We start from the raw sequence: 26,102 nt of genomic DNA, 5'->3' as shown, positions 1-26,102 counted from the left end.
TTAAATCACAACTGACCTACAGAACGATGCATAAATCAGAGACATACAGCTCTGTGACCGTTCCACGTGGCCACCACCCAGATCAAGGAGCAGTGTTACTGGAGTCCCAGAAGCCCCCTCTTGCCCCTTCCAGTCACTACCCCTAAAGGCAGCCACCATCCTGCCTTGTACTCACCAAAGGTGACTTAGGGCTGCTTTCCAATTTTCCATCAGTGGAATCACAGCATTGCTTAATAATTTGCCCATTTTCACTGTGTGTAATATTCCATTGAGCACCACATTCATCCTTTCTTCTGATGATAGGCATTTGAGTTGTTTCTAATTTTCGGCTATAAGAAATACTTCTGTGCTAAACATTCTTGTATTTCTTTTTTTTATTGTTGGTGAATATGTGCATGTGTTTCTGTTCAGTGTATACTTATGAGTAGAATTACTGAGTGATTAAGCATTTGTTCAGCCTTAATTAATATGGTCAAACGGTTTTGCAAAGAGGTTTTACCAGTTGATCCTCCCACCAGCAATGTGGAAGAGCTGGACTTGGGGGAGAGAGCGTATGTATGTGTGTCTCTTCCTGCAGCCGTTCTGATCAGGGTATAATGGCATCTCACTGTGCCTTTAATTTGTATTTCCTTGATGATCAGTGCAGTTGAGCACTTTCCTTTTTGTCTGTTTACTGTGTGGATATGCCTTTTCTAATGTTTTCTTCAAAAAGCTTTGTTGTTTTACCTTTCAGTCAGATTTGCAGCCTGTGTGAAATTGCTTTTGTGTATGGTGTGAGGCTGGGGTCACAACGAAGCTTTTCCCACAAGGATAGCCAGTCGACTGAGCACCATGAGCTGAAAAGATCATCCTTTCACTAAGGCACTGTGATGTCACCTTTTGTCAAAATCAGAGGAACTTTCTGGTCTGTTCCCTTGGTCTGTCTACCCTGTGCCAGCCCCATGCTGTGTCAGTTACTAGAGCTTTTGAAAGGTCTTGTTAACCGTGACTGTGGGTCCTCCAGCTTGCTCTTTTCCAAATGGCCTGGGGCCCCCGAGTGCTGGCTCTGTTATCCCACCTCTCAGAGGAAGCCCTACGGCTCAGAGAGGTAGTGTGACTTTCTTTCCCCTGCCACACAGCTCTTGAATGCAGTCTCCAGGCGTGGTGTAATTCTGAGGTTCCCACCTACACCACTGGGAACTTAGATTCTTGAAATCAATTTCCTTCTTCCTTGATACTTTTCAAAGGAAACCGTGTGTTTACTGTAAACGGAAAGTCAGTATTCAGTTCAGTTCAGTTCAGTTCAGTCAGTCGGTCGTGTCCGACTCTTTGCGATCCCATGAATCACAGCACGCCAGGCCTCCCTGTCCATCACCAGCTCCCGGAGTTTACTCAAACTCATGTCCATTGAGTCGGTGATGCCATCCAGCCATCTCATCCTCTGTCGTCCCCTTCTCCTCCTGCCCCCAATCCCTCCCAGCATCAGTCTTTTCCAATGAGTCAGCTCTTTGCATGAGGTGGCCAAAGTATTGGAGTTTCAGCTTTAGCATCAGTCCTTCCAAAGAACACCCAAGACTGATCTCCTTTAGAATGGACTGGTTGGATCTCCTTGCAGTTCAAGGGACTCTCAAGAGTCTTCTCCAATACCACAGTTCAAAAGCATGAACAGTATGAAAAGTCAGTATTACTCTCCATAAATACAAGGTAACTGGAAAGATCTTAAAAAGTAAAACAACAGAAAAATCCATTCAGTTCTAGCCAGATGCTGTTGCTTTGAGCCTGGGCCTGGCTCCTCTTGTTAGGTAAATGGGCAAGGGCTGTGAGGGAATCAGGATTTGCTGGACAAACTGAGTTCTCCTTGCAGGGAATAACTTTCTTACTGACAGTTATTGCCACATGGTAAAGAATGTGCCTGCAATGCGGGAGACTGGGTTCGATCCCTGGGTTGGGAAGATTCCCCTGGAGGAGGGAATGGCAGCCCACTCCAGGGAATTCTTGCCTGGAGAATCCCCATGGATAGAGGAGCCTGGTGGGCTGCAGTCCATGGGGTCTCAAAGAGTCAGACACAATTGAGCGACTAAGCACAGCACAAAGCATTTTCGAGCGCCCTCTAAAATGATCCCAGTGCTAAGCCAGAGCACGCTGGGGAAAGGCTGGAGGCCTGGGGTCCAGCTGACGGGCTGCAGGTTTTGTACATGCTCCTTGATGTCCTCATTTCAAAAATGAGACTAAAACTCTCCCCTGTTTTCTCCCTGGCTGCAGTGGCTGAACTGTCCAGGGAAGGCTCAGTGGTATCGGGTCCCCCACCCCCAGCTGGCTCTGTATGGCCCGCTGCAAGATGAGCCCTTACTCTGCCCATGTACTGCTGGCCTGTCCCCACCACCTCCAGCAGGTCCAGGGACAGCAGATCTGGCCAGCCCTCCCGGAAGGTAGTACACACCGTTTCCAAGGTGAAGCTAGACAGAGCTCCTGTAGGGCAGATGCCACCCTAGAGACTGGAACCAGGAAGGGCTGACAGCAGCAGCTCAGAGGGGTTAGCAACTTACCCAAGGATACACAGAGGTAAGTCATGCAGCTGGGATTCAAACTCAGGAGTGGCTGTCGGATAAATGACCTACTGGAAGACTGCGTTCTCTGAGCTCCCTGGCAGGGGGTCCCGTGCCCTTGTTCTGACCCAGGTCAGCGCCCCTGGTCTCCGTCCACAGGGCTCCACTGTGCCAGGCTGTGTCTGAGTTGCCTGGTGCTTCTCTGCCTCTGAGACTTCGCTTGAGCGGTTCCCTCTGCCTGGAGTGGCCTTTCTCTCCCGAAGCACAGCTGACTTCTGGGCCCAGGCCTTGTGAAGGCCTCTTTGTGTCCCTCTTGCTGGAACCTCTGAAATGACACATATTCTGTGCTGCCTGTGTCTGTGGACTGCACTAGACCATGATGTTCCGTGGGGACAGAAACCTTGAACTGTTGTGCCCTTCCTGTCTGGGGAGGCACGTTGTAGAAGAGCTGCAGACAGCCGCGCTGACACCCTGGGGGCACAGCACGCAACAGTCAGAAAGTGACGTTCCTGTTTCACGCGGCCCTATCTCATTTGATCCTCCCAGAGGCCTTGGTGCATTATCTCTTCCTCCCAGACAAGGGCCATGAAGACCAGAGAGGCAACATGGCTTGTGCAGCTTTCACAGCTTAGGGGAACCAGGGCACCAGGGCTTTAGCCATATCTTCCCCGGACAGTCAGGAGCAGGAGGGGAGAGAGAGATAGAGGCTCCATCTAGTGAACCCTGGCCTTCAGGAGACCTAGAGCTGGTGCGGCTCTGATATGGCAAGCTGCTCTCCCTTGGGAGTCCTGGCCCCTCTTTGAACCTGTTTTTCCCGTCCGCGAAGGAATTCCTCCTGCATCACCTGTGTCGGCGCACTCAGCCCCAATTCACTGAACCTGCTCCCTAAGGTTGGACGTTAGGGACACAGAGAGGAGCCGAACGTGGGTTGTGTCCTGAAGGGCTGCAGGCTGGGAGGCAGATAAGTCATGTGCAGATGGGGTAAACAGCAGGTGCTGTCACGGGGTCCCGGGACTGTGGAGATGGAAGGAGGGACAGTGTCAGGCAGGTGGGAGGCACTTGGGCCAACTCTTGACAGGCGACCAGGAGCTCTCCAGCTGTGCCCGTGTGGATGGAGCAGTGTGTCCAACGGCCCTGAGTGGTCTGCGAGGAGCTTGTGGGAACTTAGGCTCCAGGTGGAGAATTGAGGGGGCAGGGCTCGGGGAGACGGGCAGGGGCAGAGGGAAGAGGGCAGGCTAGGGGGCAGCTAGGAGGCTCGGGCTGTCCTGTTAGTGCCTCCAACACAGTGTAATATTGCAGAAGACAGGACGTGCCCCCGGCTCAGACACGGAAAGCAGAGGCTGGGGTTTGGAAGCTCGTTTTCTTGGTGGCTGGTTTATCTGTGCCATCAGTGGTTATGCCTGGAACTACAGGGAGGGAACAAAGCTCAGAGGCTTGGGGTGTTGACCCAGTGGATGGACTGGGAGGTGACCTTGGGGCAGGTGAAGGGTGCAGGAGGGCAGTGGGGGAAGTGCAGCCTGTGCAGAGGCCAGGGCCAGAGAGGCTGGGCTAAGGAGGCCAGGGTCAGCCTGGCGGCAGGCGTGAGGCTGGAGAGATGGCTGAACTGGGTCAGACCCTCCGCCCAGCCAGGCCTGGGCCCTGATCTCCTGGCCCTGGGCCCGGCTGAGCTTTCCCCTCTCGGCTTGTGCCTCCCTTCTATCCTCAGGAGCAAACCTTCCCAGCGTGTTGGCCGCTGCGAGGCCTGGAGGGCGGCCAGAACCCTCACTCTCCACCGGCCAGGCTGTGTGACCTCGGCCAGCTCGCTCCTCCTCCCTGGGTTCTCTGGGCTCTGAACACGGGAATTGCTGGAGCTGATTTCTGGGCTCCTCCTGCTTTCAGCTCCTTTGATCTAATTCTTGCAGCTTAAATTGTTTCCTGAGCCGGTCCTACCGGAAACTGGGATGCTAATGGCGCTCCTGGTGGCTGTGTGCCAGAGCCCAGGGGCTGGCTCTCCAGGCTCACATCTCTTTCCTCAGGCCTCCAACGCTGGGAGGGTGGGTGAAAGGTAGAGGGATGGCCAGAGAGGGTGAGGGGTTGGCCTGAGGTCACACAGCAGTGGCACACGCGGGCCCAGTACGATGTATGGGCAGAAGATGAAGTGGCTGCGGGCCCAGAGGAGAGGACGAGCCAGCCCTCGACCCTCAGCAGGCAGGGACTGTCGGCCCTGCTCTCCCTGTCCACCTGTGTTCCGCCCTCACTGCCCAGTCTCACCTCCTTCCTTTCCTGTCTCTCCTCTCCATTGAATCCCCTCATAAGTAGGGTGTGTGTGGGGTGAGCCCTGCCCGGCCTGGCATTCACCCCCTTTTCTCCTGCACTTTGGGGTCACCAGGCCAAGGTGGAGGCTCCAAAGTCAGAGGATATGGGTTCAAGTCCAGACTCTGCCGTGGAACTTGGGCATGTCGCCTCCCTGCACTGAGCCTCAGTTCTCTTTTCTGAAAGATGGCAACAGTGAAAGGCATACCCAGTGGATCCTAAATGTAGACCTCTAGCCAGGTGGTTTGCGCATGGCAGGTGCCATAGACATGAGGGTCTCTCTTGAGAATGAGAGGGAGCTTGTCTGCTTCTCCTTCCTCTTCTTTCTGGCCCGCTAAACAGTCTCCTCAGCCTTTGGTCAGTTATACTGGCATCTTCCAGTTACTGAGGCAATATTGTTCCTAATATGGAGGTGAGAAAATGGGGACTCAGAGAGGCTGAGTGACTTGTTCAAGGCCTCACGGCGGGCGAAGGGTACAGCTGGGAGTGACACCCACATCAGTCGTGCTCTCGAACTCATGTCTGCCCTAGAAGCCAGCCTGCCTTGCCTCGGTTTCCCTCAGCTATGCTGGGAAGTCGGGGCCTGTGTCTTTGGGGAGTGGGGCTTATGGCGCTGCCCTGAGCAGGCCCATGGTAAGTAGGTTCCGGGGGGCGTGGAGCTGCCAGATGGGGTCTGAGCTACACAGGCGGAGATGGGGTTGTCCGTCAGGTGCCTGGCTGTCCCAGCATCTGTCAGGGCACTTACTTGCTGCTGCTCCCTCCCCTCCCGGAGCCCTTTCCTGGCCATGTCAGTCCAGTCTGTGTCTCCTGGGTTTGGTCAGCATACAGCTGCAAGGTTAGGGTGCTGGACTGCGGGCGCTGAAGGGAGGATGCTTGTGGTGCAGCACCCTCTGTGTCGGGCTCTGTGTCGGGGCCGCACGTGGACTCAAGCCCAGACTCTGCTGTGGGATTTGGCCCTTGTAAAAATGGACCCACTGGTCCTCATCTGGGAGGGCCTAGGTGAGGGGTCTAAACTGAACACAGGGATATCAGGGTCATCAGCCAGGGGAGGTGAGCAAACCCCTGGGCTTGGTGTAGCCCTTAAAGGACCACCTGAGGGGGCTTCCTTAGTGGCTCAGACAGTAAAGAATCTGCCTGCAATGCAGAAGACCCACGTCCAATCCCTGGGTCGGGAAGATCCCCTGGAGGAGGGCATGGCAACCCACTCCAGTATTCTTGCCTGGAGAATTCCATGGACAGAGGAGACTGGCAGGCTACAGTCCACGGGGTTGCAAAGAGTCAGACACGACTGAGTGACTTAACACTTTCATTTAGGGGGAAGGGAGGTCAGAGAGGGAGATGGGTCAGGATCAGTGCTGGAAATCACCCTCAAAATCCAGGAAGAGGAGACTGACTGTTCAGGTGTGTGAGGTGCTGCAGGGTCTGGGAGGCTGTGTGGGAGAGGCTGGCTGGACACCCTCAAAATCCAGGAAGAGGAGGCTGACTGTTCAGGTGTGTGAGGTGCTGCAGGGTCTGGGAGGCTGTGTGGGAGAGGCTGGCTGGACACCCTCAAAATCCAGGAAGAGGAGGCTGACTGTTCAGGTGTGTGAGGTGCTACAGGGTCTGGGAGGCTGTGTGGGAGAGGCTGGCTTTGGAATTGGAAGGTCACAAGGTGAGGTTGAGGGTCCTCAGGGGAGGTAAGGTCACCAGGATTAAGGAGAGTGCTCCCTGCGGGACTGGAAACCTTGATTCCAGAAGTGTGGTTAAGAAGGCAGAGCCCTGGAGGGAGGAGGCTACATGATTGATTGACGGCTGGCGGGGTCTCCAGGGCTGAGGGTTTTCCACACAGGACAGAGATGGTCTCGTGACTCTGGGAGCTTCCCTGGTGGCTTAGACGTGTTAAGTAGTTAGAATAGGGAAAAGGAGTCCAGAATGGCGGTGGCTAAAAGATAAGGAAGAGAAAAGCCAGTGAAAAGAGAACAAAGGAAGGTCGGACCTCAGGTAGAACAAACAACACTCTGGCTAACCCAATTTACATAGGGCAGGCCCGGGGTGGCTGGGGGGTGGGGTGGGGAACAAATAAAAAGAGGAGCCAAAGGGCTGGGGCTCCCCCCCGCCGCCCCCCACCCAGCACGCTGGGGCGCTCTTCTCTTCGGTCTTTGGGTCGACATGCCCTCACGCCTTGAGGATGGATTTTCCTGTTATTATCTAAATAAAATAGAGCTGTAACACGGAGCTGTAACACTGATTTGTCTAAGAGCTGTAACATGGTCCATTCGAGACCTGAGAGCTATAACACGGTCTGTCCAAGACCCGAGAGCTGTGACATGCCGAGGGCTTTAATGTCCATCACTCCAGATCTTTGTTGTGATGAGACAGAACTGAGGAGTATACACTCATGTGACAGACATAAAGAATCTGCCTGTCAATACAGGAGACCCGTGTTTGATCCCTAGGTCAGGAAGACCTCCTGGAGAAGGAAATGGTAACCTACTCCAGTATTCTTGCCTGGAGAATTGCATGGACAGAGGATCCTGGCAGGCTACAGTTCATGGGGTCGCAAAGAGTCACACACAACTGAGCGACTAACAACACTTCCTGAGGGTGTGACACCAGTCAGGGGGCTGCTGGATCACCGCTAGTCTGACTCTGCCTGGGAGGTCTAGAAAGGCTGGTGGAACAAAGAAAGGGAGGACATGGGTGCGTCCAGGCAGCCCTGATCGCCATTGTGTTTGCACCCTGTTGGCCCATGGGCCTGGCGTCACCGCTGAGCATCACAAATGAGATTCAGGCTGTGGAGTCAGGCCAGTCATTCCTCTTCCTGCTTTGCTTCTAACAGCTGTGTGACCTCGGGCAGGTCTCTCCCCTTCTCTGAGCCTCAATTCTGGCTCGTACAATGGGGATGAAGATGCCCGCTTTCCAGGGTTGTGGGGAGAGACCACCTCCTTCAGGGTCCTGCGGGCCTCAAGTTCTCAGGAAGTGATGATCTTCTGATCTTCTGCCCTTCCAGGTGCCCAGGAGCTGCCCTCTGCTGCCTCGTCTCGGCCTCGCCTCCCGGGGCAGCATTCACCATGTTCTCCTGCGTGAAGCCCTACGAGAACCAGAACTACTCAGCCCTGAAACGGGCCTGTCTGCGCAGGAAGGTGCTCTTTGAGGACCCCAACTTCCCCGCCACCGACGACTCGCTCTACTATAAGGGCAGCCCAGGGCCCACCGTTAGGTGGAAGCGGCCCAAGGTCAGTGTCTGGTCTGAACTGGAGCTGAGACAGGCAGGCCTAGACCCACCTAGCCTGCAAGGGACAGTGGATGGCTGGGAGGGCTCACTCCGAGGCCCTAGGTGACAGAGAAAGTGGAGGGGCTGACGCAGGGCCTTCCTGCTGTCAGATTGCATCTGCATAGGGAGCCAGTTGTTCAGTTGCTCAGTCGTGTCCAACTCTTTGCAACCCCATGGACTGCAGCATGCCAGGCTGCCCTGTCCTTCACTACCTGCTAGTTTGCTCAAATTCATGTCCATTGAGTCAGTGATGCCATCCAACCGTCTTATCCTCTGTCGCCCTCCTCTCCTCCTGCCTTCAGTTTTTCCCAGTATCAGGATCTTTTCCAGTGAGTCGACTTTTTGCAACAGGTGGCCAAAGTGTTAGACCTTCAGCTTCAACATCAGTCCTTCTAATGAATATTCAGAGTTGATTTCCTTTAGGATCGATTGGTTTGATCGCCTTGCTGTCCAAAGGACTCTCAAGAGTCTTCTCTAGCACTACAGTTCGAAAGCATTGATTCTTTGGCGCTCAGCCTTCTTTATGGTCTGACTCTCACATCTGGGCCTGACTACTGGAAAAATCATAGCTTTGACTATAAGGACCTTTGTCAGCAAAGTGATGGCTCTGCTTTTTAGTATGCTGTCTAGGTTTGTTACAGCTTTCCTTCCAAGGAGCAAGTGTCTTTTAATTTAAGGGAGCCAGGAGAATGGCCCCCAATTCTGTAGCCACCACTGCCCAGCCAGGACCTCACCGCCTCCCTGGGCCTCAGCTTCCTTATGAGGGAGATGGGGCCCTCTGTTCTGCCACCCAGGGTTGTTTTGGGGATACAAATGAGGTGATGCAGATGTGACGTTTTTCTAGTATGATTAGAGTGACATTCAAGTAGAAGAAATTTACTTTGCTGATTATTGTCAGTGATTTTTGTAGTGATTTTGAAATAGTTATTTGCTGTACATGGAAAGCATTTTATTATGATGGTTAATCAGTAATAATAGTGGTAGTAAAAAATAAAAGTACTGCATAGAGTTGTTGTGAGCGTTTAAAGAGATGATGCATGAAAGTCTGGCACGGGGCCTGGCACCCATAAGACAGCTGTCATCATTTCTGTTGGAATCGGTGAATTATGGAGCATCTGGCTGGCGGCTCCCTCTGTCTTGGCCTGGGTCGCTGAGGCTGGAATGTGTTGAACAGAAGTATCTGGCCTCATGGCATGAACTCGTCCTCTTTAACCATGATTCCTGAGTGTGAGAGTGGGTGCCCCAGGGGCCTGGGTGACGACTGAGAGGCTGCTGAAGGCCACCCCCAGGTCCCCCTCCCCCCGTGCTGCACCACGAGCATCCTCCCTTCAGCGCCCGCAGCCGTGGCGGTGACACAGAGTTGTTCACACCAGAGGGACTCAGTGCTGGAGACAGTGATGGACCTGGGTGCCTGGAGCCAGGGAGACCCCCTGTCCGGCACTCAGAGGTGCTCACAGGAGGCATTGCAGAGCTGAAGGGTGAGAGGGTATGGTGTGAGAAAGACCTGCGTTTGAAGTCCTCAGGCATATCTGGGACTAGCATCGGAGGGGGGAGTAAGGGGAGAGGAGGTCCGGGGCCCTGGGCTTGGTGGAGCTGAGCCAGGCCAGCTGTGCTCTGAGGCAGCGGGAATCACAGGCCAGATTCTCAACAGCGTTTTCACGGGCAGATTTGCACTTTACGAAGTTCCCTCCAGCCCCCTGGACGTTTGGGGAAAGTGAAATTTAGTTTTTAATGTTCCTCTCATAGGCTGGGCTCTCAAGTCCCTTCCAAGACAGAAAATCCTGTTTTCTTAGACTAGGATACTTATGAGGTAGGGAAATTGAGTCCAAGAAGGGTGGGCACATGCTTCGATCACTCAGGGAGCCGGGAGCAGAGCCAGGCAGGGACCCAGCAGTCCTGCTTCCCCTGGCCCACCTGCCCAGTTCCAGAGAGAGCCTCCCTAGTGCCCCAGGGACTTCCACACCATGAGTTGCACTGCCTTGGTTCTCTGAGCTCCCAGCCGCCTCCTGGCTGGCCTGGGACTCCTGTCCTTGGCGCACCCCCAACCCCCATGCCTCCTCCCTCCTCTTTGGTGGGTGGGTGGGGAAGGAGGCCGGCCTCAAAAGGCCTTTGTGAGGCTTTCGGTGGAGGGGAGACACTGGAGCCCTCTGCCCTCCTCTCACCCCACTCCCTCGTGGCCCACCTCCTGGCCCTCTCCTGCCCTCTGGCCATCACCCAGGCATTTTAGATCCTGTGGCTCTGGAAGGAAGCTGCTGAAGCACTGCTGGGGATGGTTGGGCTTGATACAGTGAGAAGAGGAAACGCCAGGCTGCCTGGGCTCAGCCACCTCTTGCTGTGTGACCCTGGTGGAGTCATCTGCCCTCTCTGGGCTTTCTGCCTGCCAGTTCGGGAGTCCTGCCTTGCACACTGCCCTGCATTGCCCTCCTCACCGGGCGTGGTGCCCAGTCCTCCACAGACATGCAAAGAGGAGGAACAGAGCTGCCCTGCCTGTCGAGGACTGGATGTGGAGGCGGGTGACAGGCAGCGTGTGGCGGTTGGTATTGAGAAGGAGGTGACAGAGTGGGGCCCAGGAGCAGTTGTGGGGGGTCAATTCTGGTTTGGAAGGCAGCTCAGGGCCAGGCACCGCTGAGTGGTGTGCAATGAGGGGGTGAGATGGTGTGGACCCGGGTGTGAGGGATGGGCGTGTGTACGTAGCCCTGCTCCACAGACAGGACACAGGACACAGGGTTGGTAGCCCCCAAGGGCCGGAAGCCATGCCCTTGCCTCGGGTAGGTGTGGCAGGGCCAGCCCAGTGGGGTGACCATTAACTCCCAGCTGTTTGGCCCTGGGCCAGTGAGATGGAACTTTGGCCCAAAGCAGCCACGTTGCTATGGAGTTCCACTTCCTGGGTCCTGTGACCTGACTGTTTACAAATAGAGCAAAAACCCAACTTTCTGGAAGGCCCGGGGGAAGCCGTTTTCACTCCTGTCTCGCCCCCAGCTCCTTCTCTTGATGTGAGTCTGGTATCCTTAGTCTGGTATTGTGGCCTTTCTGCTCTTGGGGGATCTCCTCAGTCAGCCTCCCTGTCTGCCAGCCTCCCTCCTCTTTCTCCCAAAATGGAATGAGGAAGCTGGCCGTGGAGCCAGAGGTGTGACCTTGAATGCGTCACTTTCCTCCCGGGGCCTCGGCTGCCTGCTCCGTGAATGGGGAGGAGTTCTTCCTTCCCCTGGCATCTGGAGGTTGAGAGTCTTGAGGTGCTTGTGCTATTAGACACACCGGAGGCAGATGACAAACTTCCTTCCCTCGACCACCTGCTCCAGCGAGCCTGATGCTAGGGACCCAGAGTCGGTCCTGCTCGGAAGCCCCACCTCCTGTGGGCTCTCTGGTCCATTGCAGTCCCACCCAAGGCACCTGCCCCAGCCCACACCTCCTCCTCCTCTCAGCTCCAATGTTTCTTGGTTCTTTACCATTCAGTAAACATTTGCTGGGCGCCTCCCTCAGGGACCTAATCGGGGAGATAAGAGGAGATGAGACACTGGAGGAGAAGGCCTGTGACTCAGGGAATCCCAAGGGGATGGGTAGATGGAGGGGTGCGTCCTCTTTTCTCAAGCCTAAGGCCTTAGTACCGCCACTTCTCCTCCCTGTGGGGTAGACCCCGCCATGTCCCCCCATGCTGTGCCTTCCCCAATCTCTGGGGATAAGAGATAAGGACCCCAATCTCAGGTCCTTTGGAATCAAGAAAGGGACAAATCCAGGTCCCACAAACAGATGTCAGTTTTGGAACCTCCCAGGTTCTCGCACGGTGGCCTGGTGGTCTCCAGCCCTGTGTCTGGGGCTCAGACTCACACCAGCACCTGGAGAAGACCCTGCTTCCCGGCTGTGCTGAGTAGTAGTCTCCTTTATGATGTGAGATGAACAGTTTGTGCCGAGTCCAGCCACCTGGGCCTCTGCCCTGCCTAGGAACGGCCCCTCCTGGGTGCATGTGGGGTGGCCTCTGAGGAGGGGATTGCTGGGGAGGCGGGTCTGTGGCAGAGGCGACAGGGCACAAGCTGTAACCCCTGCCCTGCTTTCCATCCCAGGCAGAGGTCCCGCTTTCTTCCTGGACCTCAGTCTCCCGGTTGTCTAATTGATTCTGGTTATGATCTTAGATTCCGGGAGGGAGATGACTGGGGTGAAGGTGGATGGACGATGAGAAGGGGTGAGGGCAGAGGGGCTGAAGGTGCCCTGGACCTGCTGATCCCCCTCTTTCTACACCAGGCCTGGAAACCTGAAGTTCAGGTTCAGGGAGGAGGTGGTTATGGGCTGTGACCTGTGTCCTGTGGAGGTGGTTTAATAGGCTGGGAGAGACTGAGAGGTGGCCACAGAAGCAGGGGGCTGGGCCCCAGACAGAGGTCCATTGACCACAGAGGAGCGGTCATCCCAGCCCTAGGGGTGGCCTGGCCCAGAACCTGCCAAGCCCAGTCCCTGACACTGGCGGTGGGCAGAGCCAGGCCTGGACCCTGCCCTGGAGCTCGCAGGCTGGTGGGGAGACTCCCAAGGTGAACCTCAGTGTGGGCAGCGATGGGAGGGAGCACAGGTGGCTGATGTTGTCAGAAGCAGCATCTGTCTCCAGGCTGTGGCCAGATCCCATCTTGGGGGGAATTACGAGTTTCCATTCCTTTCCCCTCTGGAGCCTCCCTGCCCTCAGTCCGCTCCATGCTTGCTCTGCCGGCATCACCACCTCCAGGCAGTCTCCTCTGATCTCTCCCCGTGTTCCTGCTGTCACCGCTGGGCTCGTGTGGAGGGTTACCCTCAGATTTCTCCTCCAGGGCTCTGCCTGTGGGCTGGGGCTTTTCTGACTGGCTCTGTGCTCTGTCCCTAGCTGATGGCCCAGGACAGGTCGGAGGACAGATGTGGGTCTTGAGAAGTCAGGCCCTATAGTGACACGGGTGAGGGTCTGTGCTGCCCCTGACCCCTTGGGCTTATTGCCATATGGCAAGTCCCCCACGCTGGGCTGAGGACAGGTGCAGGGGGATGGGGAAGGGACAGTGGCCTTGTCACTCACAAGCCCTGGTCCAGATGGAGGCTCCGGAGCTAACTGTCTGGACTGGAGTCCCAGTTCACCTGTTCCTCCATGGCCTTTCACAAATGATTTAATCTCTCTGTGCCTTGGTTTCATCATCTGTAAATTGGAAATGTTAACCATACCTATCTCTCAGGATCGTTTTGCACAGCTAGGCACACAGCTGGTGCCTGGTCATTGCAGGCTGTTTCTGATTGTTCCATTCAGGGTGTCCCAGGGTGGCCCCGGGTGCCTCCAACCTCTAGTGGTTTCTCTGTCTTAAGCTGGCAGACCCACTCCTCTCCTGGTAATGGGAACACACCTTAGACCATCTCCTCCTCTCTGCTCCCTCCCGGACTGGAGGATTTGCCCCTGGTCTGTGCTCCCTCACAGGGCAGGGCTGAGACTGGAGCCAGGACTCCTGACCCCCCATGCTCAGTCTCTCCCAGGGGCCAGAGCCCTGTTCTGGGGCAGGAGGGCCAGGCAGGGACGGCTGGACCTGCCCACAGGCTGTCTCGGAGGTGGGGCTTAGTGAGGAGGAGAGCTCCGTCCCAAGGGCTAGGCTCTGTCTCATCTGTCCACTTGGCCCGTGACCCTGCACGTCACCGCCCCCTGCCTGACCTTGGCATCCTCGTCTGTGGAGTGGGTGGTCCAGTCTCTGGGCAGGGCCCAGAAGGGGGAGGGGTGCCTTGGAGATCACTTCCTGGGATGCCAGGCAGCAGCTGTCTCTCCCATGGTGGGGATATGACTGGGTCCTCCAGGTATGAAGCCTCCCTCCACACTTGTCCTGCTGACCCCAGGGAGGCAGATGCTGAGTCATGGCTTCCTCTGGCTAGGCTCAGCATGCGGGCCGGGCCTGGGAGATAAGATAAGGAGGGCTTCTGGAGAGCTCTCTGTGTTTCCAGCCTCAATGGATTTCCATGACCTGGAGCAGTGTTACTCAGATCTGTTGCATCCCACAGTCCACGGTCCGTACTCTGGGGGAGCTGCCTTGCAGCTTGGCCCTGGTCACCCTGAAATCCCATCTGGAGTGCTCATGCCCTCAGTCCGGCCCTGCCAAACTCTTGATTTTCCCAGGCAGAGGTGGCAACAGGAGTCCTGAACACCTTAGTTGAGCTGATAGCTCTTTGCCCCGTGTTCCCCTGCCTCAACCCACTCCAGTATTCTTGCCTGGAGAATTTCATGGACAGAGGAGCATGGTGGGCTACAGTCCATGGGGTCACAAAGAGTTGGACATGACTGAGTGACTAACATTTTCACTTTCACTTTCCCCCTGCCTCTGTGACCTGTGGAGTCCTTACAAAGCCCTGCAAGTATAATAGTCTGCCTCCTTTGCACAGGGCAGGAAACGGAGGCTCAATGGAGAGGTTGAGTCATTGGCCCAAAGTTGCACAGCAGGAATTTGAAGTCTGTCTTCCTGACTCTGCTACCCTCTGCTGGCTGCTTGCGCTAGGACCTCAATAGCTCTGTGGACACTGAACTGGTTTAAGAGCAGCCGCTGAAGTGGAAGCAGGGTTGTGCTGTGTGGCTGTAACATGTTGTTCAACCTCTCTGGGCCTCAGTTTCCTCATCTGTAAAATGAGCACAGTGCCCACCTCTCAGGACCATGCATGGTGAGGATAGATCACGGTGCCAGCAGGAAGGAAGGCATGCCTCAGTGTTTACCTCCCAGCCCCCTATTGTCTCACCTCCCTTCCCCGGCTTGGAGAGTGAGCTGTAGAGTGAAGAAGCAGATGGGTGAGGAGGAGGGGTCTGGGGAGGCACTCTGGGAGCTCTGGGGGTATCTGCTCAGTTCTGCCTGGTGTCGGCTTGCTGTGTGCCCTTGAGAGTCACTGCCTTTCTCTGAACCTCCATTCCTTATTAATAAAATGGAATAGCGATGCCACATTTATATGAGATATCTAAAGAGTTAAATTCATAGAGTCAGAAAGTACATTGGTAGATGCCCCAGGGGCCAGGTGGTGGGATGGAGAGGGGGGATGGGGAGTTAAATGTTTAATGAGGCTAGAGCTTCAGTTTAGGAAAGTGAAAAATCCGGAGATGGATGATAGTGAAAGTTGCCCAGCAGTGTGAATGTACTTAATGCCACTGAGCCATACAGTTAAATATTGTTAAAATGCTATGTTTTATATGGTGTGACTTTTACCACAATTAAAAAAAAAGCATTAAAAAAGAAATAAAATGAAAACAAAACCAAGGCCACACTGCTTGGATGGGGTGAAGGTCAGATGAGGCAGTCCGAGGATGCACCCACATGGGTTCTGGCGTGGTCGTCTGTCTCCCCGCTTCTCCCCGCCCTTTGCACTCATCATGTGTCATTTTGGTGTCTTTCTGCCCTGTATCTTGCCCCTCCTGGTGATCGTGGGCCCCTGAAAGCTGGCAGGGATGGGCCCACGGGGCCGCTGGTGCCGGCGGATGATGGACACTGAGTCCTTGCTGGCCAGGGAAGACCACAGGGGGCAGGAGGGAGGTGGTGGCCCTGGTCCAGCCCCCCGAAGTCCTTCCACAGCATTTGCTCATCATCCAGACTCTGGCAGAGGAACAGAGCCAGGGGAAGGGAGAGGGGCTTTCAGAGCGGCCCTAGGGGAAGCTGGGTTTGGAGAGACTTGACACAGGGCCCCAGCTGTCCAGGGCAGGCAGTGGATCTCCCACGCAGACAGTGAGGTCTCCTCTCGGCTTCCCCGCAGGACATCTGCGAGGACCCCCGCCTCTTTGTGGACGGCATCAGCTCCCACGACCTGCACCAGGGCCAGGTGGGCAACTGCTGGTTTGTGGCGGCCTGCTCATCCCTTGCTTCCCGCGAGTCACTGTGGCAAAAGGTGAGGCCTGGGGAGGGTGGGGTGCTGGGGAGGCTTAATCAGCCTGGCGCCCTCACCACCAGCTGGGGGAGGTGGGGCCTGAATGAGTAGGTGAGACTTGATGACAGCCTGGGCGGGGGTGGGTTGTACCAGGGCTCCCCAATATTGGCTGAACCTCAGAATTGCCTTCCCCTCCCCCGCCACTCAGGGGTGGATGCTGGGAATCTATAGCTCCCAATTCTTTTTTTTTTTTTTTACTTTCTTTTTTTTTTAAATTTTATTTTATTTTTAAACTTTACAAATTGTATTAGTTTTGCCAAGTATCAAAATGAATCCGCCACAGGTATACATGTGTTCCCCATCCTGAACCCTCCTCCCTCCTCCCTCCTCATACCATCCCTTATAGCTCCCAATTCTGACACATTCCCTTGTGACTCTTGGGGGGCCCACGGTGTCCCTGGAGCCACTTGGCACAATAGGCACCTATGAAATGTGGGAGCTGCCTGAATCATACCTGGGGCTCAGGAGACCCCTGTCAGGATACGCTGTGTACCTTGGCCAGTTCTTGTCCTTCTCGGGGCCTCACTCTTCTCACTTGTTCAGTGGGAGTGATGCAGACAATCCCGTGTTGTGATACATGGTTCCCAGCAGCCAGTGTTCTGGACGAGGATGATCCAGTTTTCTGGTGCAAAGAATGGGCTCGAGGTCCTGACACTTCGCCCTCTTGTGGATACATTTGGCGATGCAGCTCAAATCCAACAGAGTTCCCTCCCAGGGAGGTGGGGAGGCTGGGAAGCTGGAGTTGTGATTGCTGAACAGTCATTGACAGGGACTGCCTCCTGGGTTCCCACGCCAGCAAATACAAGTCATTGGCCCTCTCATTCCTATCCTTCCTGCTTTTTCTGTAGAGCAGGGCTTAAGAGCACTGGACACCTGAGTCTTCTGGGCTCAGGTGGGAGTCCCAGCCTCGTCATTTCTTCAATTCAGTTCAGTTCAGTCGCTCAGTTGTGTCCGACTCTTTGTAACCCCATGAATCGCAGCACGCCAGGCCTCCCTGTCCATCACCAACTCCTGGAGTTCACTCAGACTCACGTCCATCGAGTCAATGATGCCATCCAGCCATCTCATCCTCTGTCATCCCCTTCTCCTCCTGCCCCCAATCACTCCCAGCATCAGAGTCTTTTCAAATGAGTCAACTCTTCGCATGAGGTGGCCAAAGTACTGGAGTTTCAGCTTCAGCATCAGTCCTTCCGAGGAATATTCAGGACAGATTTCCTTTCAGATGGACTGGTTGGATCTCCTTCCAGTCCAAGGGACTCTCAAGAGTCTTCTCCAACACCACAGTTCAAAAGCATCAGTTCTTTGGTGCTCAGCTTTCTTTATAGTCCAACTCTCACATCCATACATGACCACTGGAAAAACCACAGCCTTGACTAGACGGACCTTTGTTGGCAAAGTAATGTCTCTGCTTTTCAGTATGCTGTCTAGGTTGGTCATAACTTTTCTTGCAAGGAGTAAGCGTCTTTTTTATAATTAGCCTCAGGTTACTCATCCAAAAAGCCAGGGTATCAGAGCAGCTCCCTCTCGGCAGCTGTGAGGGTAGAGCGAGGCACTGCCCTTAAAGGGCCTTGCACAGTGCGCTGCTGGGGGAGTGGTGCCTGCGGGAGCCAGTGCTGTGATAATTCAGATTCCCATCATGGGTGCAAGCAGGGTGCAAGGAGCAGGTGTTTGTTCTTGTCGCAAATCATCCCTCAGCCTCTAGAGGGCACCCCAGGCTGGGACTGTCATAGGTGACCTGTTGTCATGTCTTCTGAACAGGGGTGTGACCTCTCACAGCCATCCTGAGTGGGCATGCCTGGGACCTGGCCCCAGTGGTCCTGTGGGATATGGGGAGCTTTTTGCCTTGGGCTCTCGGCAGAGGCCGCTGCTGAGAACCCGTTGACGTGGGCGGTCAAGGGCCATCCGAGCTGGGAGGGCCTTGGAGAGCCTCATGGCCCAGAGAGGGTGGGGGCCGGTGCTGTTCTCCGGGGGGAGAGTTGTCCTCCCCCTCCCCTTCCAGGCTCCAGCCCCCTGGTCTGAACCCAGAGCAAGGTGCACAGCTTCCAAGCCAGGTAGGGCTCAGTCTAGGGCTGGCGGTGGTGCTTGGGAACCTGTGGGGCTGGCCCCACACCTTCCCCCTGTCCTGTAATTGCCTGTTTATCTTTGATCTCCCCTCTTGAGGTGAGCTCCCCAGGGGCAGAACTGGTCTCACTTATATCTTCTCTCTGAGCCCAGCAGGACCCTGGCACGGAGAGGGCTCAAAAAGTTTTGAGAACCCAGCCCTTCCCCAAACTGTTGGACCTCATGACTGGCAAGCAGCCCCACAGCAGGCCTTGCTGTCTCAGGCTTCCTGGGGGCTTTCAGTGGGGCCAGAGCCTGGCCCTCTGTGTCCTTCCCGGGGAATGGGCCGTCTGGTATTTGTAGAGAGAAGCCCCAGCTCGCTATGGGCCTGCTCTGGGTCTGGCCCCTGGTGAAGCTCCCCACCTAGTAAGTGGAAAAGGGGGCCCTGGACCCTCAGACAAGAGGCCTGTCATTGATACTGTGTGACCGCGGGCAGGCCTGTGTTTATCTCTGGGCTGCAGGTTCTTCCTGCAGGGTGTTTCAGGGCACTCACCTGACTGGTCTGGAGGCTTCGGGGGTGGAATCTCCAGGAGCGTGGGTCCCCGGGAGGCTGGGGTAGGGCGGGCTGCACTGGACTAATTGCACTCTGCCTTCTGGTGCTGCTGTGGTGAGAGCCCCTGGGCCCTGGCAGGAGGCACGAGGCCCTGGGGAGCTCATTACTGTTTCTTGCCTCCCGTCCTGTCCCTGCTGACTGGGCCCTGTTTGTTGTCACCCCTCACTTGCTGGGCCTGTTGCCCTGCAGGGCCTCCCCTGACCCGCCCTGTTTTCTTCATGAATTGGGGTGGGGTGCACTCTTGCTCCCCCTCCTGCCTCACACTCTGGGGGTGCTGAGCCTCAGACGCAGGCACATCACGCCCTTGACACACATGCCCCCTCTTCCAGGAAGCCACCCCTTTACCTCGAGTACTGGACAGAGCCTGGGGCCAACAGGCACAGGATTTGAACCAGCCAAACCTGGGTTTGATTTTGGTTGGGTTTCTTGATAGTTGTGTGACCTGGGGCAGGTCACATTCCTGTGCATGACCTCTGTGTAAACCTGATCTTTCCAGTCCCCAGGGTGATGGCGGGGTTAAAGGAACTCATGGGGTGGGAGTGGGGGTAAGTCCATGGCATTTAGTGGCAACTGGTATGCATTAAATGCCCACCCTGTCCAGTGCCCCTCCTCTGGGTTCCCACCTGTTTCTCTGTTCTGCTGGACACTTCTTGACAGCAGCATCCCCCACCCCGTGGGATCCTTAGTGGGGGCATTATTGCCTCCACAACATGACTGTGTTCCCTGAGGGCAGGGCAATGGACTTCAGATGACCAGGTTTTGTGGACCAGAAGTCAGGATGTGAGAGTGGGGTGAGGCATTTGCCATTAGCCTGGCCTGGCCCACGCCAGGTGAGTTCACCTCCCCAGGAGCCTGGCTTGGGTGCGGGGGCAGGTTGGATCCCTGTGGTGAGCCGTAGGGTGCCTGGGCCCAGAAGGAGTCAGCTGCTCACCTGGCCGGAGTAGAGCGGGAGGAGAAACTCAGTGGAGTGCCTGGGTGTCTGAGAGTGAGTGGTGGGAGCTAGGCATCCTGGGCCAGGGCCTGGGGGAGGCACCTGGTGGCAGGGCCGAAGTCTTTTGTGCTGTGCTAAGTCACTTCAGTCACGTCCGCTCTAGCAACACCCCAACAGGCTCATCTGTCCATGGGATTCTCCAGGCAGCATACTGGAGTGGGTTGCCATACCCTCTTGCAGGGGATCTTCCTGACCCAGAGATGGAACCTGCGTTTCTTGCAGCTCCTGCGTTGGCAGGCAGGTTCTTTACCACTAGTGCCACCTGGGAAGCCCGAGCAGTCTTTTGGTTCCATTTAAAAATGTTTCCCCTCCCACACCTGCACTGCTATCTGAGCAACCCCTGCCCTTTAGCATATGGCAGTTCATTCACCACGTGGAAACTGAGCACCAACTCTGCCTATACCATTGTGGGTACCAGGGACAGGTACCAATTTGCCAGCAAATTTGGAAACTTCAGCAGTGACCACAGGACTGGAAGAAGTCAATTTTCACTCCAGTCCCAAAGAAGGGCAATGCCAAAGAATGTTCAAATTACTGCAGAGTTACATTCATTTCACATGCTAGCAAAGTAATGCTCAAAATTCGCCAAGCTAGGCTTCAACAATATGTGGACCGAGAACTTCCAGATGTTCAAGCTGGATTTAGAAAAGGGAGAGGAATCAGAGATCAAATTACTAACATCCACTGGATCACAGAAAAAGCAAGAGAATTCCAGAAAAACATCTATTTATGCTTCAAGACTATGCTAAAGCTTTTGACTGTGTGGATCACAACAAACTGTGGAAACTTCTTCAAGAGATGGGAATACCAGACCACCTTACCTGACTCCTGAGAAATCTGTATGCAGGTCAAGAAGCAACAGTTAGAACCGGACATGGAACAATGGACTGGTTCAAAATTGGGAAAGGAATATGACAAAGCTGTATATTGTCACCCTGCTTATTTAACTTATATGCAGAGTACATCATGAGAAATGCCAGGCTGGATGAAGCACAAGCTGGAATCAAGATTGCTGAGAGAAATATCAACAATCTCAGATATGTAGATGACACTACCCTTATGGCAGAAAGCGAAGAAGAACTAAAGAGCCTCTTGATGAAAGTGAAAGAGGAGTGAAAAAGCTGGTTTAAAAACACAGTGTTCAAAAAACGAAGATCATGGCATCTAGTCTCATCACTTCATGGCAAGCAGATGGGGAAACAATGGAAACAGTGAGAGATTTTATTTTCTTGGGCTCCAAAATCACTGCAAATGGTGACTGCAGATTTCATGACTGCAGCCATAAAATTAAAAGACGCTTGCTCCTTGGGAAAAAAGCTATGACCAACCTAGACAGCATATTAAAAAGCAGAGATATTACTTTGCCAACAAAGATCCGTCTAGTCAAAGCTATGGTTTCTCCAGTAGTCATGTGAGAGTTGGACCATAAAAAAGGCTGAGTGCCGAAGAATTGATGCTTTTGAACTGTTGTGTTGAAGAACACTGTTGAGAGTCCCTTGGACTTAAAGAGATGAACCCAGTCAATCCTAAAGGAAATCAATCCTGAATATTCATTGGAGGGACTGATGCTGAGGCTGAAGGTCCAATACTTTGGCCACCTGATGCGAAGAACTGATTCTTTAGAAAAGACCCTGATGCTGGGAAAGATTGAAGGCGGGAGGAGAAGGGGATGACAGGATGAGATGGTTGGATGGCGTCACTGACTCAATGGACATGAGTTTGCGCAAGCTCCAGGAGATGGTGAGGGACAAGCAGGCCTGGCATGCTGCAGTCCATGAGGTGTCGAAAAGAGTTGGACACGACTGAGTGACTAAACAACCAAATGCTTGTGGCCCACTAGGGGCCTCCCTGGTGGCTCAGTGGTGAAGAATCTGCCTGTGGTTCAGGAGACCTAGGCTCGATCCCTGGGTCGGGAAGGTCCCCTGGAAGAGGGCACGGCAACCCAGTCCAGTGTTCTTGCTTGGAGAATCCCATGGACAGAGGAGACTGGTGGGCTACAGTCTCTGGGGTCTCAGTGAGTCAGACACAACTAAAGCGACTGAACACACGTGGTCCACTAGACCCTTGATTGTTTTCAGTTATTATACTTTGGCCTGTGCTTCTGTCCGCTCTGTGTGTTTGTGACATGTCATGGCAGCTTCCCTCTTCCGTCACCCCACCCCCAACTACACTCATATACTCCATTTCTTCCCTTTGCCCACATATAATAGTGGAGCTCCTGGTTCTCCCTCAAGTACTGAGTATATAAACATTTCTCAGATTCTTTCTTTCTTTCTCACAACCTTAAGTCTTCTGGGGGAAACTGAGGCTCGATACAGGTGTAGTAAGTGGTGGGATTTTAGTAGAGGAGATTCCTGGGCATGTGGCTGCCATGCAGCACAGGGCTGAGGCAGGGCCAGCAGGCAGGAATCATCTGGGTCAGTGATTCTCCCATCCAAGTACTAACCAGGCCCGACTCTGCTTAGCTTCCGAGATCAGATGAGATTGGGTGCATTCAGGGTGGTATGGCTGTAGACTGGGTCAGTGATTCTCAGAACACAGTTCCTGGACTAGCAGCATCAGCATCACCTGGGACAAAATGCAGATTCTCAGGCCTCACGAGAGACAGATTAAATCTGAAACTCTAGGGTGGGGCCCAGCAAACTGTGTTTTAAGTTCTGCAGGTGACCGTGATGCTCCCTAAAGTTTGAGATCATGGATCTAGGTGAGAGGTGGCACCTGGGCTGGGGAGGAGAGCTTTCAGGGTAATCGACAGGCCTTGGCAATTGGGTGTGGAGGGGTAAAGGTGAGGCTGTGTCAAGGAGGGCTCCGAGATTTGGCTTAGTGAAGCGAAAAGTGTGAAAGTGTTCGTTGCTCAATCGTGTCTACTCTTTGTGATCCCACGGACTGTAGCCCATCAGGCTCCACCGTCCATGGAATTCTCCAGGCAAGGATACTGGAATGGGTTCTCAAATCTCAAATTGGTGGGCCCCTCTGGTACTGGTTCCCCACCCCTCAACTCCTGACAGGGGTTCTTCAGCCTCTCCCCACCGTGAGCACTTGCCCCCCACCTCTGGCTCTCTTACTGCCTGTAAGCAATGCTCCCTCTTCACAACAAGTCAGCTCCCTGCCCATCCGCGGTAGCCAGGGCGGTTGCCACAGCAATTGACATCAGCAGTTGGTCCCCGAGGAGCCTGCCGCTGTCCTGCCTGCCAGCCTGCAGTGCCTCCGTTACCACTTCTGCGACGAGCAGAGGAGATGGCATTGGGGATCCCTCCCTCCTAGGCACCCCGTTTTGAAGACTGGGTGGGGCAGGGAAGAGCCAGTGGCAAAGGGGGCGGGGCAAGGGGAGGGTCAGTGGGGGAGGCGGGGCCCCTCTTTGGTGGCCTCTTGCCTCTGCGGTGAGCCCCAAGTCCACTCGGCTCGCAGACGGTGGAGGCGGCAGCAGCAGCTAGCAGCAAGTGGGCCATGGCAGAGGACGAGCCGAAGCCTTCTCAGCTCAGCATGCCCTTAGTCTTGGACCGGGACCTGACCAAGCAGATGCGGCTGCGCATGGAGAGCCTGACGCAGCGCGGGCAGAAGCGCCAGGATGGCGAGAAGCTGCTGCGGCCGTCCGAGTCCGTGTATCGCATTGACTTCATCCAGCAGCACAGGCTGCAGTTTGAGCGCTGGGACGTTGTGCTCGACCAGCCGGGCAAGGTCACCATCACGGGCACCTCCCAGAACTGGACGCCCGACCTCACCAACCTCATGACGCGGCAGCTGCTCGACCCCGCGGCTATCTTCTGGCGGAAGGAGGACTCGGAGGCCATGGACTGGAATGAGGCCGACGCCCTGGAGTTCGGGGAGCGCCTGTCCGACCTGGCCAAGATCCGCAAGGTCATGTACTTCCTCATCACCTTCAGCGAGGGCCTCGAGCCCGCCAACCTCAAGGCTTCCGTGGTCTTTAACCAGCTCTGATGGCAGCTGCTGGTTGCCACCCCCTCCCCTTGCCCACTTGCCTGTCCCCTGCCCCGCTCCCCACCCCAGGTGTGTGTTTGGGGACATTATCTTCTGGCTGCTGGCCTGTACTTGGCTTGGCCGGAGCTCAGCCTGTGTCCTTCCTCCTCTCCTTTCCCTGGTGCTGACGCTCCCCACTCAGGGGAGGAAGATGCAAACTCTTCGTAGTCTAGAAGCTGAACTGGCTGCTGCTGCTTCTGCCCTAGACCATGGTGGCCTGGTCGGGGCCAGTGTGGGAAGATGAGAGGCCATGGGAAATTGCCTTCTCTCTGCTCCGTCGCTGGGAGAGACTGAGAGAGAGACCAGGATACAGACAGCAACAGGCAGAGAGAGACATATCTAAAGAACCAGGCATCCGGCTTCCTCCAGAGACAGGGAGGCAGAGACGACAGAGCAGCCTCCTTGGAGAGTCTGGCAAACAGGCATTTGCTGCCCTCATGGCCACAAAGCCTTTCCCTGGAGCCCGTGTCCGGAGGTGAACACCCAGCCCGAGAACCCAGGAAGGCGCTTCTCTGGGTACCTTGTGTGGTCCCACAACACCTTACTCTTAACACATCCGGCCAGGGTGCTGTGGGGGCTGATTTGGGCATGGGGAGTGACTGGCATGCTGGAGGCTGTGCAGGCCAACTCTCGTTCTTCTGAGAATGACTTCAGGAGGGGAGGAGTGAAGGGGGAAGTCTGTCTGTCCATACGTACACATGTACATCAAGAGGGATCATGCTATGTTCATTTGGATGTATTCTGTACCTGCCCTGTGAACAAGTCTGACTTTAGATGACCTATCATATAATCACCCAGCTGGTTGCCTGGTGGCCTTTAGCAGGAGCTTGATCAGGGTGACACTGGGGACGGGGTGCTTCTGAGCTGGGAGACGGAGGTTCATGCAGTGAAGTGGGGAGCAGTATAGTAAGCAGATATCCCTCTGCCTGGGGGAGAGTGGGAAGCTGGAGAGAGGGGGTCCAGAGTCCTAGAGCTGGAGGCAGTAGCATCTCTGGGGCCTGCTGGGACGTCAGGCTCTTCCTGGGTGACTGTTGGGAGATGGTGAGTGTGTCGTCTCGGTGCGGCGTCTTTGGTGGAGTCAAAGGGTGGGGATGGACATGGCCTGGGAGAGCAGTTGTGACAGCTGATGGTCAGAAATGGGCTGGGGGTGGCAGTGTGGTGTGATGGTGAAACACTGGCCTCAGAGGTTGCTGGGGGCAACCCACTCACCAGAGAGGGAAACTGAGGCACAGTTGCCAGCAGATTCAGTTCCAGCCCGCAAGCCTCACTCCCCTTCACACTACACAGGCCCAGAGTTCTGGCATCAGCCGAGGGCGCTTCAGACGCTTCCCGGCCCTCCAGGCCGGCCCACCCCGCCTTTTTTTTGTTGTTGTTAGGGATGTGCCTGTGACAGTTTGCTCGAGAAGCAGAGCTGTCGAGGGGTTGGAGAGCCCTGGGAACAGGCAGCGAGAGATGGAGGGTGAGAGCCAACCCCAGTGATCGGCGCTGCTGGGAGGGCAGGCCCCCCTCTTCAGAGGCAGGCAAATGGAAGCAGCTGGAGTAGGATTCTTCATTGAGAGGTTTGACTGTGATGTGAGCAACGGTCCATCCTAACTCAAAGCTCAGGGGTCTGTTCCGGGACATGCTAAGATTCCTGCTTACTTTCTGCTGACTCCTAGAGAGCCTGGAGGCCAGACCCCGGCAGATGGCCCAGCCGTTCTGTCTTTGCTTGACCTCTCCCTGCAGCTCTGGGGACCCTCTTGGTGCACCCTGCTTGTACCCCCACCCCCTACCACATCTGCACCATTCAGGCATGAGTGCCTCTGCCGTGGCCACTACGCTTCCCCAATAAAGCCTGTGTGCCCCGCCTCGTGGTGTGCGTTCTCTTGTCAGGAGCCACCCCCTCCCTGGGCCCTCTCCACACTCCTGCCCTCTCCTCCCGCCGCCGCTTTCAGGGATGAGTCCCCGAGCAGGCAGGTGACTGGTCCAAGATCACATGTCAGGATGGAGTTTGAAACCAGGTGCCCTGACACCCAGCTAGGAACCAGCACCCCTGACAGTTTTTTCTCCAGTGGTTCCCAGACCAGCCTCCATGTGAGGCCTCAGGGAGGCAGCGGGCACTGAGAGGGGATGGGGGGAACTCACCAAGTCAGGCTCCGTCTTGAGTCTCCCTCCCTTGAAGGGTGGCTGGGCAGGGGGCAGACGGGACAGGAGAGTGGCTTAGGGGTAGGTAGGGTCAGGCCTGTGCCCAGGTTTCATCTGGCCTCGGTCACTAATTTGCTGCCTGTCCTCAGGCCTTGCCTCTCCCCCAGCCTCAGACTTTCTAAAGGGAACAGCCTGCTTCCGTGAAGCTCTTGTATTCCTGCCCTGCTGACCGGATAAGGCCCATGTCACTGTGTCGCCTTAGTGCCCCAACTGAGCCCGAGCCTCACTCTAAGTGTTTGGACAATGACACCAGAAGCCCGGGGAAGAAGCTGCCTGCCCAGAGTCACAGCGGACGTGCAGGAGCGGGGAGGGTGTATATGCGAACCAAGCTCTGGATCTGTGGACCTT

General features: G+C 55.3%; 2 protein-coding genes across 7 annotated transcripts in view; both read left to right on the top strand.

The window, feature by feature from the left end:
• The window catches only part of CAPN5 (calpain 5), a 57,353-nt gene that overhangs the window by 8,686 nt on the left and 22,565 nt on the right, over window positions 1-26,102 (top strand). For 4 of the 6 annotated variants that reach the window (XM_027562809.1, XM_027562811.1, XM_027562810.1 and 1 more), the window contains 2 exons: window positions 7,807-8,032; window positions 15,778-15,909. In XM_027562809.1, the coding sequence (XP_027418610.1) occupies window positions 7,868-8,032; window positions 15,778-15,909 (297 nt within the window). In that variant the 5' untranslated portion in view covers window positions 7,807-7,867. Of the gene's footprint in view, window positions 1-3,256; window positions 3,416-7,806; window positions 8,033-15,777; window positions 15,910-26,102 lie in introns of those variants that run through there. The other 2 variants (XM_027562812.1, XM_027562814.1) reach the window with 2 other exon arrangements.
• OMP (olfactory marker protein) lies at window positions 22,947-25,417 on the top strand. Its single transcript, XM_027562817.1, has one exon. The coding sequence runs from the start codon at window positions 23,040-23,042 to the stop codon at window positions 23,529-23,531; it is 492 nt and encodes a 163-aa protein (XP_027418618.1). The 5' UTR covers window positions 22,947-23,039; the 3' UTR covers window positions 23,532-25,417.

This window comes from Bos indicus x Bos taurus, chromosome 15, assembly GCF_003369695.1.
Source record: "Bos indicus x Bos taurus breed Angus x Brahman F1 hybrid chromosome 15, Bos_hybrid_MaternalHap_v2.0, whole genome shotgun sequence".
In the NCBI taxonomy this organism is placed as follows: domain Eukaryota; kingdom Metazoa; phylum Chordata; class Mammalia; order Artiodactyla; family Bovidae; genus Bos; species Bos indicus x Bos taurus.
This window is presented reverse-complemented; position numbering and strand designations above follow the sequence as displayed.

Excerpts from the sequence above, each read along its gene's own strand:
- OMP (XM_027562817.1), top strand. The coding sequence starts at position 23,040 with ATGGCAGAGGACGAGCCGAAGCCTTCTCAGCTCAGCATGCCCTTAGTC.